Genomic DNA, 13,581 nt, shown 5'->3' on the forward strand with positions numbered 1-13,581 from the left:
AGCTGGTGGTCCAGCTGCACCCCTATCTGGACAAGGATAGCCTGACTACTGCTGCCTATACTCTGACAACCTCAAGGTTAGTAAAGGTAAAGGGACCCCTGACCATTAGGTCCAGTCGTGACCGACTCTGGGGTTGTGGCGCTCATCTTGCATTATTGGCCGAGGGAGCCGGCGTACAGCTTCTGTGTCATGTGGCCAGCAGTGCATGGAAACACCGTTTACCTTCCCGCTTGGAGCGGTCCCTATTTATCTACTTGCACTTTGACGTGCTTTCGAACTGCTAGGTTGGCAGGAGCTGGGACCGAACAACGCGAGCTCACCCCGTCGTGGGGATTCGAACCGCCGACCTTCTGATCGGCAAGCCCTAGGCTCAGTGGTTTAACCCACAGCGCCGCCCGCGTCCCTACAACCTCAAGGTTAGATTATTGCAATGCGTTATATGTAGGGCTGCCTATGAAAATGCTTTAGAAACTTCAACTGGTGCAGAATTTGGATGCCAGTCTGCTCACTAGGACAAGACAGTTTGAGCATCTTACACTGATCCTGGCCAAACTGCACTGACTGCCAACTAGTTTCCAGGCCCAATTCAAAGTGCTGGTTTTGACCGATAAAGCTTCAATGGCTTGGGACCGCAATACCTCAAGGACTGCCTCTCCCCATATAATCTGACCTGGACTCTGTGATAATCCTCTGAAGACCTTCCTCATGTGCTACAAGAGGTCCGGAGGGTGGCAACATGAGGACGGGCCTTTTTCTGCCATGCCTCCCCGTCTGTGGAATGCTCTTCCCAGGGAGGTTCGTCTGCAGGGCAGTCTCAAGCAGGTCGCGCGCCCTGGTGCTGAGGGGCGGAGATCGCTCCAGCGCCCCCACCCTCGCAGGGCGCAGAATGTTTTCCGCGCGGCTTTGCCACGCGGCACCCTGCCTACTGGCCCGGCGCCCTGGCTCACCACGCCACCGGGGGTCTATCTAGAGCCGGCCCTGTTCGTCTGACACCTTCATTATACATTTTAGGTGCCAAGCAAAAACGTTCCACTTCTTCCAGGCTGATTAACATTTGATGCCCTTTTAAACGTGTGTGTGTGTGTGTGGGGAGACTAGCCAAGTTCAGCTCATTCAACGCCTAGCATATTGTAGTTGCTATAAATGGAACAGAATCAGATCACTGCATGGAGAGTTTAAAGCAGGCATCCCCAAACTTCGGCCCTCCAGATGTTTTGGACTACAATTCCCATCTTCCCTGACCACTGGTCCTGTTAGCTAGGGATCATGGGAGTTGTAGGCCAAAACATCTGGAGGGCCGCAGTTTGGGGATGCCTGGTTTAAAGCAATGCTGCCAATTTTCTCATTTCCTGTTCTGACAACTATGATAACAACAAGGTAACTTCTGACTATGGCCCAGAACTTCAAAGGGATCTAGCAGTTTTTTAACATGCAGTGGTAGACCTACATTTTGGGGTGCCCTGAAGCTTGAACTGTTATGCTGGTCCCTTCACAACCAGCAATGAGGTCTGGGTAACCCCTGTTACCTTCTTCAATGGGATCAACCTCTGGTGGGTTTTTCCACAACAGATCACGACACCTTTACAACATCTGTGCTACTGACTCTCAAGCTTTGGGATTGTTGAAATACATGCAACAACAAAAAAGCAATCAATTTAAGTCATGTGACTCAAATAGCGTCTACTAGCAAGGTGGACTAAAGTTGCTTCTGGGGTCCCTCCAGGAGTTTAAGCATCATTAGTTTCATAGTAGATCTGCGCCTGAGAGCATGTCTAAAATTTGAGGGGTACATACCCGATTTCCTTTATCTCCAACCAACCCAGGTGGTCCGCTGCGACCAGGACGGCCAGGATCACCCTGATAGAGAAGGTTAAGCAGAAACAGAAGTAGTAAGAAATGGTCACTCCAGCTCTACATCTACGTAGATCAAACTGAATTGCATGTGCAGTAGTATAAGGAGTCTGAATTTTCCCCCAAACCATTTTTGGGGGGATTCTGGTGCAAAATAGATGGCAACTACTTTATATTCAGTGTTTGGTATTTGACAATTGACATTAAATAGCTGATATTTTACACAGCTCCATTCTTATGGGTTCAAGAATTATGCATGTACGTTAGAAACACACCAAACAGTCGCAATAAATACCTGGGGAATTTTTAATAAAGCCTTCCAATCTGTTTGTAGCACTTTAAATGCTGTTATGCTGATCTGCCCACAACACCATTTACTTCTGAGTCATTTTCTTCTGAGGGCCAAACCACCTTTATGCTGTGTGTGGTTTTTGTTTTGTTTTGACATTTTAGATGGGGGGGGCTGAATCAGGAACACCATGGTGCTGTTTTCAGGGGCGAAGGAAGACTAACTGGCCCCCAGTGCAGGGGGTCGTAAACTGCCCGGTGCCACTGGGAGGTTTGCCGACAGCGCCGCTCGAGCACCTTATGGATGGTGGCAGGATCCTCTGCTCACAGCTGCAGCGGCAGTGGACGGATCCTCTGCATGTGGCGGCGGCATGATGTCAGCGGCTCGCGCCACCGCACCTGGGAGCGGAGGGGTAAGCCTTCTTGTCACCCCCCTTAGAGATGGCACCCAAGGCAGACCACCCCCCCTTCCTCCGCCACTGGCTGTTTTGAAAAATTCTTTCTCCCTGCAGCATTTTCTCAATGACTCCTCTGCTTCCTCTGCTTTTTTTGTGTTTTGCCTTGAGGGAGAAAACAAAGGTACTTTTGTACCTATACGTTTCCCCCTACGGAGTTTCTGTTTTTGTGTGTAAAACAGTGTGTGTGTGTGTGTGTGTTTGCGCGCGCGCGCGCGCACACACACAAAACACTGCCTGAATTCCCCGGTGCCTGCTCTAGTCCTCAGTGACACCTAGAGACTGGCAGTAATGATAGCAATTCTGTAACAGAACAGGATTTTAAATTCAAAATCAGAATTGGAAGTAATGCATGAATTTCAAGCAGTTATAAGACTTATCAATGCAGCCTTTGTTGAGCATTTACATTCTGCACAGAAATGTACAAAAGGTGTACAAAAGGTGTGTCCGTTCCAAAGAGCCAGGAGTCAATAAAAGAAGAAGAGTTCCACCGGATTAGGCCGAAGCTCATCTGCCTAGTCCAGCTCTTGGCTAAAGGAATGCTGCAGGGAAGACCTCCTTTGCTGTGTGCTTGCCGTGACTGGCGCCTCTGAATGCAGAAGCTTCACACAACTATCATGGCTGGTAGCCACTGGCAAACCTCTTCCCCAGGGGGTGGGGTTTTTCAAATCCCCCTTTAGAGCCACCTAAGACCGTGGTCGTCACTACATCCACGGGTTGTGTGAAATGGTGCCTTTTTCAAACTGGCTGACCCAGAGTTGTATTGCTTAGAATCATAGAATCATAGATTCTATGTTGTATTGCTTAAAGAGGGAGGGGGGGGGAACCCTCTTTTCCCACCACCAATGTCTAAATCTTTATCATGTCTCCTCATCCACAGCCCCAAGGCCACCTCCCCCCAAAACTAAAGAAACCCAGACACAAGCTTTTCCTTGTGAGGAAGGTGCTCCTAACCAACCCATCATTTTGATTGCCCCTTTCTGCCCCTTTCCCATGTCCTTTTGTGATGGGGTGGCCAGCATGGTTCCCCTGGCTGCATATTGGGTACACGTTTGGACCTGTGGCGCAAGGGGCTACCTGCCTCCCAACACCTTCAGCTTATTCTCAGTGAGTATGTGTCTCTGCTGCCTTGAGTGACGTTGAGGAAGGGTACAGACCTTGATCCCTTGGTCACCAGGCAACCCTTGATCTCCAGCACCTCCAGGATAACCATCAGGGCCCTAGGAAGAAAGGCAAAGGTGAAACATCTGCATGTGGAAAGCAATGGGCTCTGTGATGCCAGATCAAAGGCCAGCCCACCTTTTGACAGAGAGGCCTCTTCCCTCCCTGACGCCCACCTGCGTGGGAACCTCCCTGTCAGCTCCAGGAATGCATTCAGGGGCAAATTAAAATAGGATCTACAGGTCTTACTCCATTTGTTTATTTCATAAAATTTATACACCACTTGATTGTAAAAAAACAAAAACCCCTCAAAGCAGTTTACAAAAAGATAAAACAACAGATTCAAGAAAAATCCACAACCCTGTTTTTCGGTTAAAATACTAAAACAGATTAAAATTTACCTCAGCATTTCGTTTTGCTTGAATTGTTTTAATGTATGGTTATTGTTTTCCTTTAATGTTTTTAAATGGTATATGTCAATAAAGGTTTTTTAAAAATCTTTTTCAAAAAAATTTTTACCTCAGCATTTCTAAGTATCTGGGTAGACCTGGCTAAACAAGAATGTTTTTAGCAAGTGCCAAAACCAAAGTGCAGGTGTTGCCACACTAAATGGTCAATTTCTTACATCTGCAAAATGAGTACAGTCAGACCTCAACATCCGAATGCTTCGACTTCTGAAGGTTTTGACTTCCAACGTTGACAACCCCGGAAGTCTTTTCGCCACGCATGCCTGGCGTGCACGGTCTGCACCTACACGGCGTGGTGTGCACAGTCGGCACATGCGCAGAAGCGCAAAGTCGTGCTTCACGCATGCGCACAAGCGGCACTTTGGCATTCGAAAACCTTGACTTACGAAGACGGCCGCAGAACGGGTCATCTTCGTAAGTCGAGGTACCGCTGTATTATGTGACATGTGTAGTAGTGCCAATTCTGCCGATCCAAGTGGTCATATAGAATCACAGAATCTTAAGAGTTGGAAGGGACCCCGAGGGTCCTCTAGTCCAGCCCCTGCAATGCAGAAATCTCAGTTAAATCATCCATGCCAGATCATCCACCCAACCTCTGATTAGAAACCTGCAAGGAAGGAAAGTCTGCCAAGTGGGGCACATGTGGGGTAAGGCGATAAAAAATGTCTTTTTATTACCATTATTTATTTTATATTTGTTACTTGTGTGTTAGCTGCCATGTTGCTTTACACAGCATGCTCCAAGAAACACTGTGCCCCACCCCCCACTGCTGGAATGCACAAAGTCAAGATGAGAAAACATTCCTACCCTGTTGCCTGGGTCTCCCTTACAGCCAGGAGGTCCAATGCGCCCCAGTTTGCCCTGGAAAGATCACATGCAAAAACAAAGAAGTGAGAGACTGTGAACAGTAGAGAAAACTCTATGGACCTTTCATTCTCTTTGGGAATCCACTGGCTCCGGCAAGATGTAGCCCTGGGGGTGTGGGGAGGGGGGTTTCAATTTCTCTCTCTCTCTCCCTTTGTCTGACATAGGAGGGAATTAGCTACCCTGGGATGTGTCTGGCTTGTTTGGGGTGTTTTGAGGGAACTTAGGATCTTGCAGGTCCTGGGTTCCTATCACATGCCCCCCTCACAATCCCAGAATGCCACGTTTTGGTCCACATGGCCAGGGGAAGGATGCCCGCAGCCCTCCAGCACCCACCAGAGCTATTGGCAGGCTTTACTCTCCGTTGGCAGAGCAGCTCTTGCAAGCTGTGGGATGGCAGCCATAGTGGTTTCCCTTTAAAGGACATAAGCAACCTGTTGACTGTGTCTAATCCTTGAGCTAAGGTAAAGGGACCCCTGACCATTAGGTCCAGTCGTGACCGACTCTGGGGTTGCGCGCTCATCTCGCATTATTGGCTAAGGGAGCCAGCGTACAGCTTCCAGGTCATGTGGCCAGCATGACTAAGCAACTTCTGGTGAACCAGAGCAGTGCACGGAAACACCGTTTACCTTCCCGCCGGAGCGGTACTTATTTATCTACTTGCACTTTGACGTGCTTTTGAACTGCTAGGTTGGCAGGAGCTGGGACTGAGCAACAGGAGCTCACCCCGTCACAGGGATTCGAACCGCTGACCTTCTGATCGGCAAGCCCTAGGCTCTGTGGTTTAACCCACAGTGCCACCCGCGTCCCTAATCCTTGAGTAGCCTTACCTTTTGCCCACTTGTGCCGTTCCGTCCAAACAAGCCAAAAGCCCCCTGAAAGGAAAAAAGCAGAGCATGAGAAAGCTGCTCTCACCAGTAAAGCGGAGCTGGAATATTAGGTAGCAATCCAGGATTTGCCTTTACCTTTCGCCCATCTCCTCCAAACTCTCCCTGCAAATACAAGAGGGGGGGGGGGAGCAAACAATGTTGAGTCAAGCCTATTAAAAGCAGACACACTGGCACGACAGAATGGAAAATATATATATAGAATTTTTTGTTACTGAATTGATTATGATCCAAAAGCAAGCAAACAATATTACATGCAAAGACCTCCCTAGATATTTAAGCAATCTGAACAAGCAGTTTCCTCTCACAGAATGCATTTAGTATACTGTACTGTTTACACAAATATATTATACACCAAATTTTATGCACACTTTCCTCCAGGATATGCCCTTTCATAAGCATGTTTTGTTGGAAAACAGAATTTTAAAGGATGGCTGTGTTCCAGTTCACATATAGTTTCAGAAAGTGCCAATCTGACAGGTTCACATTTAAATTTCTCCACCATCCTATGAGGAGATTTAATCTGTCTACAATTTTCATCTTGGAACTGAGGCTACAGTTGGACCTCCTGGCTATGGGCTCCAGCTGGGAGGTCCAATCTCCCCCCCCCTTATTTTCCCCCTTTCCTCCTCTTTGTAAAACATCTCGCTGGATTAAGAGTTCTGGAGCACTTGAAAGCTTGCCACTATCTTGTGACATTTTGGCTGGTCTGAATAAAATCACAATATGCTTCCCATAATTTTCTGAATGTAGTATATAAAATACCTTACCTTTTCTCCTTTTAGACCATGAATACCCTATAGAAGGAACAAAAATGTACATTGCGTTAATGTTTGTTGATATGTGTGACATCGATTTAGAGTTCTGGCTTTGATATAGTATCATATATTTCATGTATATATGATCATATATTTCCTGAAAAGTTCTAAGTCATTTCTAGAAAAAAATAAATAAAAAAGACATATTTGTTTGCAACGAAGCAGAGCTTTTATTACCCCAAAGCACCATCAAAAGCCTCTGGTCATGCAGACCCATGTCCCTTTGGCCCGACAGAGTTTACAGAAAGAATTTACTTTAGGGACTCTCTGCAAAGTGTAAGAGTATCATCCATCATCAATTACTATGCACCCAAAACATTTCAGACAAGGGCTGGTAGTGACTGTGCAGAATAGTGTTTCACATTAACAAAGACCCTAAATGCCCATGCTGACCAGCCTCAATATTCATAATTTAAACAACAACACACAACCTATTGGCCTTATCATATTATATTGGATTATATACAGCTATATACTAGCCCTGCTTCCCCCAGCCAAGCCAGGTGAGTTGCTTCTGTTTCCGACATTCGTCCGCAGCAGTCGGCCTCATGGCCTGGATCCGTCATCAATGCTGCAGGTGTGCAGTTATCACCACATGGCATTTTCTACCTCTAGTCCTTCGCACTAGGAGCCGGTTGCCTTTCCCCTGTCCTCTGAGTGCCTCTGGGTCAAACATTGTGGCCCCAAATGAAGGGTTAATCCGACAACTGGTGAGCCACTAAAATGAAGGGGGGAAATGGCAAAAGGATAAACAGACACGAATCTTTTACCTTGGGACCTGGATATCCAATTGGACCCTCAATTCCTGGATCACCCTATATTTAAAAAGGCAAACAGCAATAAATTAAACAGTATATTAAGACTGCCATCCTATACACATTTATCCGGGAGTAAGTCCCACTGAGCTTTGGAAAGGACATGTACAGGATTGCCCTGTTAGAGATTCTCAAATCATCCTGTCCTTCATTACTGCAAGAGGCAGACACTGAGGTTTTACTGCTTCTGTTTTATAATGGTGAAATAAAATGGTTGTTAAGCTACTGAGGTTGGAAATGGTTTTAAAGAGAGGTTTCAATATGCTGTTTTAGCAGTTTCAAGGATCACACTCTGATTTGGTTAAATATCAACCACTAAAAGGAAAAGGTAAAGGTACCCCTGACCATTAGGTCTAGTCATGACTGACTCTGGGGTTGCGGCACTCATCTCGCATTATTGGCCGAGGGAGCCGGTGTATAGCTTCCAGGTCATGTGGCCAGCATGACAAAGCCGCTTGTGGAGAACCAGAGCAGCGCACGGAAACGCCGTTTACCTTCCCGCTGGAGCAGTACCTATTTATCTACTTGCACTTTTGATGTGCTTTCGAACTGCTAGGTTGGCAGAAGCTGGGACCGAGCAATGGGAGCTCACCCCGTCACGGGGATTCGAACTGCCGACCTTCTGATTGGCAAGCCCTAGGCTCTGTGGTTTAACCCACAATGCCACCCGTGTCCCTCAATCAACCCCTAAACAGGTGTTCAAATTGGAATATTACTCCATATGATCCTGAACATTTGAACATTCAACGTCAAAACTCAGCCCAGTGGCTAATGGAGTGGGAAGTGAGTCCTGTTTTTTCAGCTACTCACCTGTCGTCCTTTTAGCCCAGAAACACCTGGAACCCCCATGTTGCCTTTTGCACCCTAAAAGCAAATAAAAAATAAAACAAATTAGAGCAGTATGTCTTGCATTTTCCTCACTGTAATAGAAGGGCAATTTCAGCAGTTTTCAGGGACAAAAATGTTTGTGCTAGGCAATCCCTCACAGAAATTTGGAAGGAAATAACAATGTCTTTTTAACTTTTTCCATCCCAAATTATCAGGGTTTTTTTGTTCTTCCCCAACTTACTGTGTGTGTGGGGGGGGGAGTCAAGATCAGGACTGCACTGAGAGGGGAGAGTATATTTAATCCTTTGATCCCCACAAAAATAAAGCTGTATTCTGTTTAATTTGGTTGATTAATTGGGTTGTTGATCACTTGATTAACTGGGAAAATAAATAAATATATTTGTAATTATAAATGAAGTGTATATTTCATACCCTTTGAGCTGATTAATTGGGCTGATCAGTAGGTATATTGGGGAATAAATGAATGAATATTCAATACTTTTGGAATTAATAACTTACACAGGGGAAATAAATGCTTTTTTGCAGCCTTCTTTGATTTTGGCACATTTGCAGATTCATTTAAAAGCACTGCTGGGTTCATAAGCATTTCCCACCGCATCATGTATTTTCTTAATTAACAGAGACTTAAATTATAACAGAATTTAAAAATTCCTTCCAGTAGCACCTTAGAGACCAACTAGGTTTGTCCTTGGTATGAGCTTTTGGGTGCAAGAAGTGTGCATGCACTTGTATGCTCATACCAATGACAGACTTAGTTGGTCTCTAAGGTGCTACTGGAAGGATTTTTTAAATTTTGTTTCAACTACACCAGACCAACACGGTTACCTACCTGTAACTTAAATTATAACAATTAGTATGTAGGAATCTTCAGAAATATTTGAGGTTAAAAGGAGGTTCCTCACACTTGCAAAGGCACAAAATTCTGTCAGTATATGCATATTTTCTACAGACTGTTGGAGATTATGCACACTAGCTGGGAAATGTACAAAAATCCCTGTTCATAGAAGGATTATGTGCACATTCTCCATAAGGCCTAGTGGATGTGCACAATGGCTAGTTATTATAGACACCCCCCCCCCCAAGGGTCCCTATTTTCCAGGGACGTCTTTGATTTAGAGAAGCCATCCTGGTTTCTGATTTGATCCTGGCATGTCCTGTTTTTCCTTAGGATGTCCCTATTTTATCAGAGAAATGTTGGAGAGTATGTGATTATGCACATTGAGCAGTCAAAGAACAACTGGTCTAATCATTTAACACTCTGTAGCCCAGTAGCATTTTCTTTGTGGGAGGAGCCCCTGCCTACGTGCTACAAGGAGGGAGGGAGCCTGCTTCAAAGGAAGCGTTTGCTAAGTGCTGGAAGACAGTTTCTGCACTCCTGTCAGGAGTGGGGAGGGGAGGGGAGAGACTGTTTCTTCCAGGACCCCTTAGGACCATGGTGGCGAACCTTTTAGGGACCTAGTGCCCAAACTGCAACCTAAAACCCACTGATTTATCGCATTATCTGGGGGATAATGCAGTCAAATGTTCTAATAAAACCGATATTTGAGGTATGGGAAAGATATTAAAACTTGCTGGAAAGGAAAACACCTATGTGGTTATCACCCACAGAAGCCCTGACTGTCAAGAAAAAGAATATGGAAACCAACTGGCTAACATATGAGGAGATGATAGTACAGACAGATAAAGGTTGGAAAATTAAGTCCTTTGAGCAATTACAAGGGAGAGTAACGGGATGGTTACAGTACCGCCAGATTAATGATTTGTTTAAAGAGGACAAAAGAACTAATGGATTTGAATATATTCAATCTAAATTCCAAATAGAATTAGTGGAGGGGAAACATAAACTGTTGTCAAAAATGTATGATCTTATATTAGAGTGGAACACCAAGGATGAGTGGACGAAGGAGGTGATGATCAAATGGGCAGCAGACTTTGGTTATAACATCGATTATGATTTGTGGCATAAGTTATGGAACCAGCACAGAAAGTTTACAGCGTGTACAATATTAAAAGAAAATATCATGAAAATGATGTACCGCTGGTACCTGACACCAGTTAAGTTGGCCAAGCTCTACAAGAAGAAAAATAAAAAATGTTGGAAATGTAACCAAAAAGATGGAGAAATATATCATATGTGGTGGCAGTGTGAAAGAGTAAAAATATTTTGGGAATTAATTGATAATGATTTTAAAAAGATGTTAAAATATACATTTCCCAAAAAGCCAGAAAGTGGTTTTTTTAGGACTGATGGGAAATGAAATTTAAAAAGATCAAAAATTATTCATGTACGCCACAACAGCAGCCAGAATGGTGTTGGCTCAATGATGGAAATCAACAGAAATTCCAACAATTGAGGACTGGAGGGTTAAAATGATGGAGTATTCGGAGTTAGCTAGAATGACAGGAAGGATAAGGGAACAAAAGGACCAGAAGTTCCAAAAAGATTGGAGCAAGTTTGTGGAATACCTAAAGGAGTACTGTAAGACTATAAAGACACTAACAGTATAGATGTATTCTAAATATGGTAATGTAATCAAGAAGATTATAGAGATATGAATGAAGAAAGCACAATATATATGATGATAACTTAGAAAACCGATACCAAAAAAGGAGGAAGTTACGTTCGGCAGAACAATAGAATGTAATAGTTTATTAATAACTCGGGAGGAGGTGAGCTGCGCGGAATTCAAGTGTGCATGCTGCCATGCCTCGCGCAGCGCACCCCTGCGCAACTTTGTGCGGAAACGTCCCCAGAGAAACTAGTGAAAGCACTGCCGGGCACTTCGAAGGCGCCTTTTCCACCCTCCCTGCCCGCTCTGGGTCTCTGCAGGCTGCTCCGCATGGGGACCAGCCACAAAACGAGAGCCCTATTGCAGCCGCAGCAGCAGCCAACTGTTGGCAGGTGCGAAACTCTGGGGAGCGTTTCTGGCTCACAGCGGCTCAACGCCCCCCGACGCCGCTGTGGCTGGCGCGCACTATACGGGGAATTTCCTGCTCGCTTTCGCGTGGGTGGGGAGTGGCGGTCACCTTTGCAAACCACAAAAAACGGACCTGATGGGGCCATGGGGCGCATGTCCACTGAGATGACTCTGTGTGTCCACTTGGGCGTATGTGCCATAGGTTCGCAACCACTGCCTTAGGGTAACTTTGTACCCCCCCCCAGTGGTTTGTGGCCCTGGGTTAGGGATCACTACCATATTGAACTATGTCATTCAACTTACCTTTTGTCCCCGAAACCCCTTTGGGCCAGGTGGGCCTGCAATTTCTAGGCAGCTCATTTTGTAGCACTGAAATAAATCCAAACAAAAATTAAATGAACTTTCATACCCGAGAAGTTGATTAAATTTCTACACTGTGATAAAAACAAAGAGACCCTACCCCAAATCTGATGAATCCCAGCGGTCTACTGAATGACTCTGCCACATTTCCCAGAGGGAAGGCTAAGATCTGCTACCAGAACTTTGGTCTCTTGCTAGGTAGGCAAAATGTGTTTCATTCCCCTAGGATTTTGCACTATGAACTGGGCACCTGCTGAATTTGGCTTTGTGTAACCCTCTCTTTCTCATTCACAGAATAATCTGTTAAGAAGTCTGTAGCAGCAGTTAAAGCAAACAACATGTGCCGGGTATTATTGTGCTCAAAGAGAACACAGCTAACCCTCCCTCCAGGCCCCTCATGTGTTAACAGGGAACACCTGAACCAGGAGCTTTTCGTATCCACAGAAGCTTCCCATGCAACTCAGAAGCCTGGGAGCCTCCATGGGCACAACCCCCCCCCCACCTCCCACTGCAGTTCAGGTGAGGGGCTGGGAGAATTCACACCACCTTAAGGTAGTCTAGGCAGCCTGCTCTCCCCATCTTTCCCTTGTGCACAATAAATGCCTGAAGAGGGCTATGGAATTAGGCAAATTTGCAGCCCACTCTGTAGATGTTTTATTTAAAATAACTCCCACTAAATTAAATAGAATTTGCTCCAGTCCTAAGTAAATACGCCTGGGTATTGCTGTCCTTCTATGGAGCTCCAGTTGCTCTCTTGAGCACTCTATTTTTGTCAACAATTGAAACGCTGTTATTTGGAAAAGAGCCTGTACTTACCTCTCCATAGGCTTCATGTTTCTGTTGGGAGGAAAAAGATTTTTAAAAATTAACTGAGTTAAATCTAGGAAGAAGAAGACGGAGACAGCTCTTTTCTCTGCATATTCTCTCTGCGTCCTCTGGGCACACCTGGATTTTGGCACCTCACCTGGGCATCATTCATGAGACACCTCAGCCCCTCCCTTGTTAAAAGCAACTCTCCAGTTTTTATCATTGCAAATAAATGCTTGTGTGGGTGTCCTCTGACAAAGGGCCAGAAATCAGGGAGGGACATTTCAGTGATTACGGACGGCTCTCCTTTACCTCCTTGCTTCTGCCCTCTCTTGCTTGCCCCTAGAGGTTGTCTTCATGTCTTTTCCTCACTTTGCCCATGGCCATTGGGTTTTGAAAGCAAATGCCAGACATTCTCAAAATGTGAATTCTGAAGGCAGAATAAGCTATACAGTACAAGCTATACAAAGTAGATGGAAAGACTTGATGGTGGGGTCATGATTTGCCTGTAGAAGTCCCAGGTTCAATCCAGGAAAAAGTAATCAGGGAGCAGGGCCAGAGACCTTGGGGAGCCCTGCCAACAGCCAGGATACATGCAAATCTATTCCATTTGCACGGCCTGTGCAGAATTTGATTTTTTGGAGATCGGCTCCACTTCCGGGTGGGGCCGGGTTGCGGAGAGGTCGCCTAGCCTCCCGCCTCAGTGTGGGGGCGGGACAGCGTCTCGCATCACGCTACGGGAGACCCCGGCCATGTCAGGTTGCCAGGCGGCCAATCAGGTTGCTTGGGGGTGTGGCTGGGGCTGATTTAAGCCGTGGTGCGACTCTGAGGCTTCCCTTTCAGCCTCGCGCTGAGGATCTCACCCCCTCCCACCCTTTTCCAAGTTGCGTCACTGGCCTTGCTATGGACTTCGGTTGGTTGCCGTTGAGGGGCCTGGTAGGACTTTTTCCACTTGGCAGATTGGCACCAGCCACTTGGTTTTCGCCTACCACATAGCAATCGTCACAACTTTGTAAGGTTAGGCATTGGAATAGCGATGTT

At 45.8% G+C, this 13,581-nt stretch overlaps 1 protein-coding gene across 3 annotated transcripts in view; it reads right to left on the reverse strand.

Moving 5' to 3' along the window:
- COL6A2 (collagen type VI alpha 2 chain) overlaps positions 1–13,581 on the reverse strand; it is a 47,465-nt gene that overhangs the window by 25,067 nt on the left and 8,817 nt on the right. For all 3 annotated transcript variants that reach the window (XM_035139536.3, XM_088662002.1, XM_088662037.1), the window contains 10 exons: positions 12,550–12,570; positions 11,677–11,742; positions 8,417–8,470; positions 7,562–7,606; positions 6,744–6,770; positions 6,052–6,078; positions 5,917–5,961; positions 5,030–5,083; positions 3,752–3,814; positions 1,795–1,857 (listed from right to left, as the gene is read on the reverse strand). In XM_035139536.3, the coding sequence (XP_034995427.1) occupies positions 1,795–1,857; positions 3,752–3,814; positions 5,030–5,083; positions 5,917–5,961; positions 6,052–6,078; positions 6,744–6,770; positions 7,562–7,606; positions 8,417–8,470; positions 11,677–11,742; positions 12,550–12,570 (465 nt within the window). The remainder of the gene's footprint in view (positions 1–1,794; positions 1,858–3,751; positions 3,815–5,029; positions 5,084–5,916; positions 5,962–6,051; positions 6,079–6,743; positions 6,771–7,561; positions 7,607–8,416; positions 8,471–11,676; positions 11,743–12,549; positions 12,571–13,581) is intronic.

This window comes from Zootoca vivipara, chromosome 1, assembly GCF_965207765.1.
Source record: "Zootoca vivipara chromosome 1, rZooViv2.hap1.1, whole genome shotgun sequence".
NCBI classification, from domain to species: domain Eukaryota; kingdom Metazoa; phylum Chordata; class Lepidosauria; order Squamata; family Lacertidae; genus Zootoca; species Zootoca vivipara.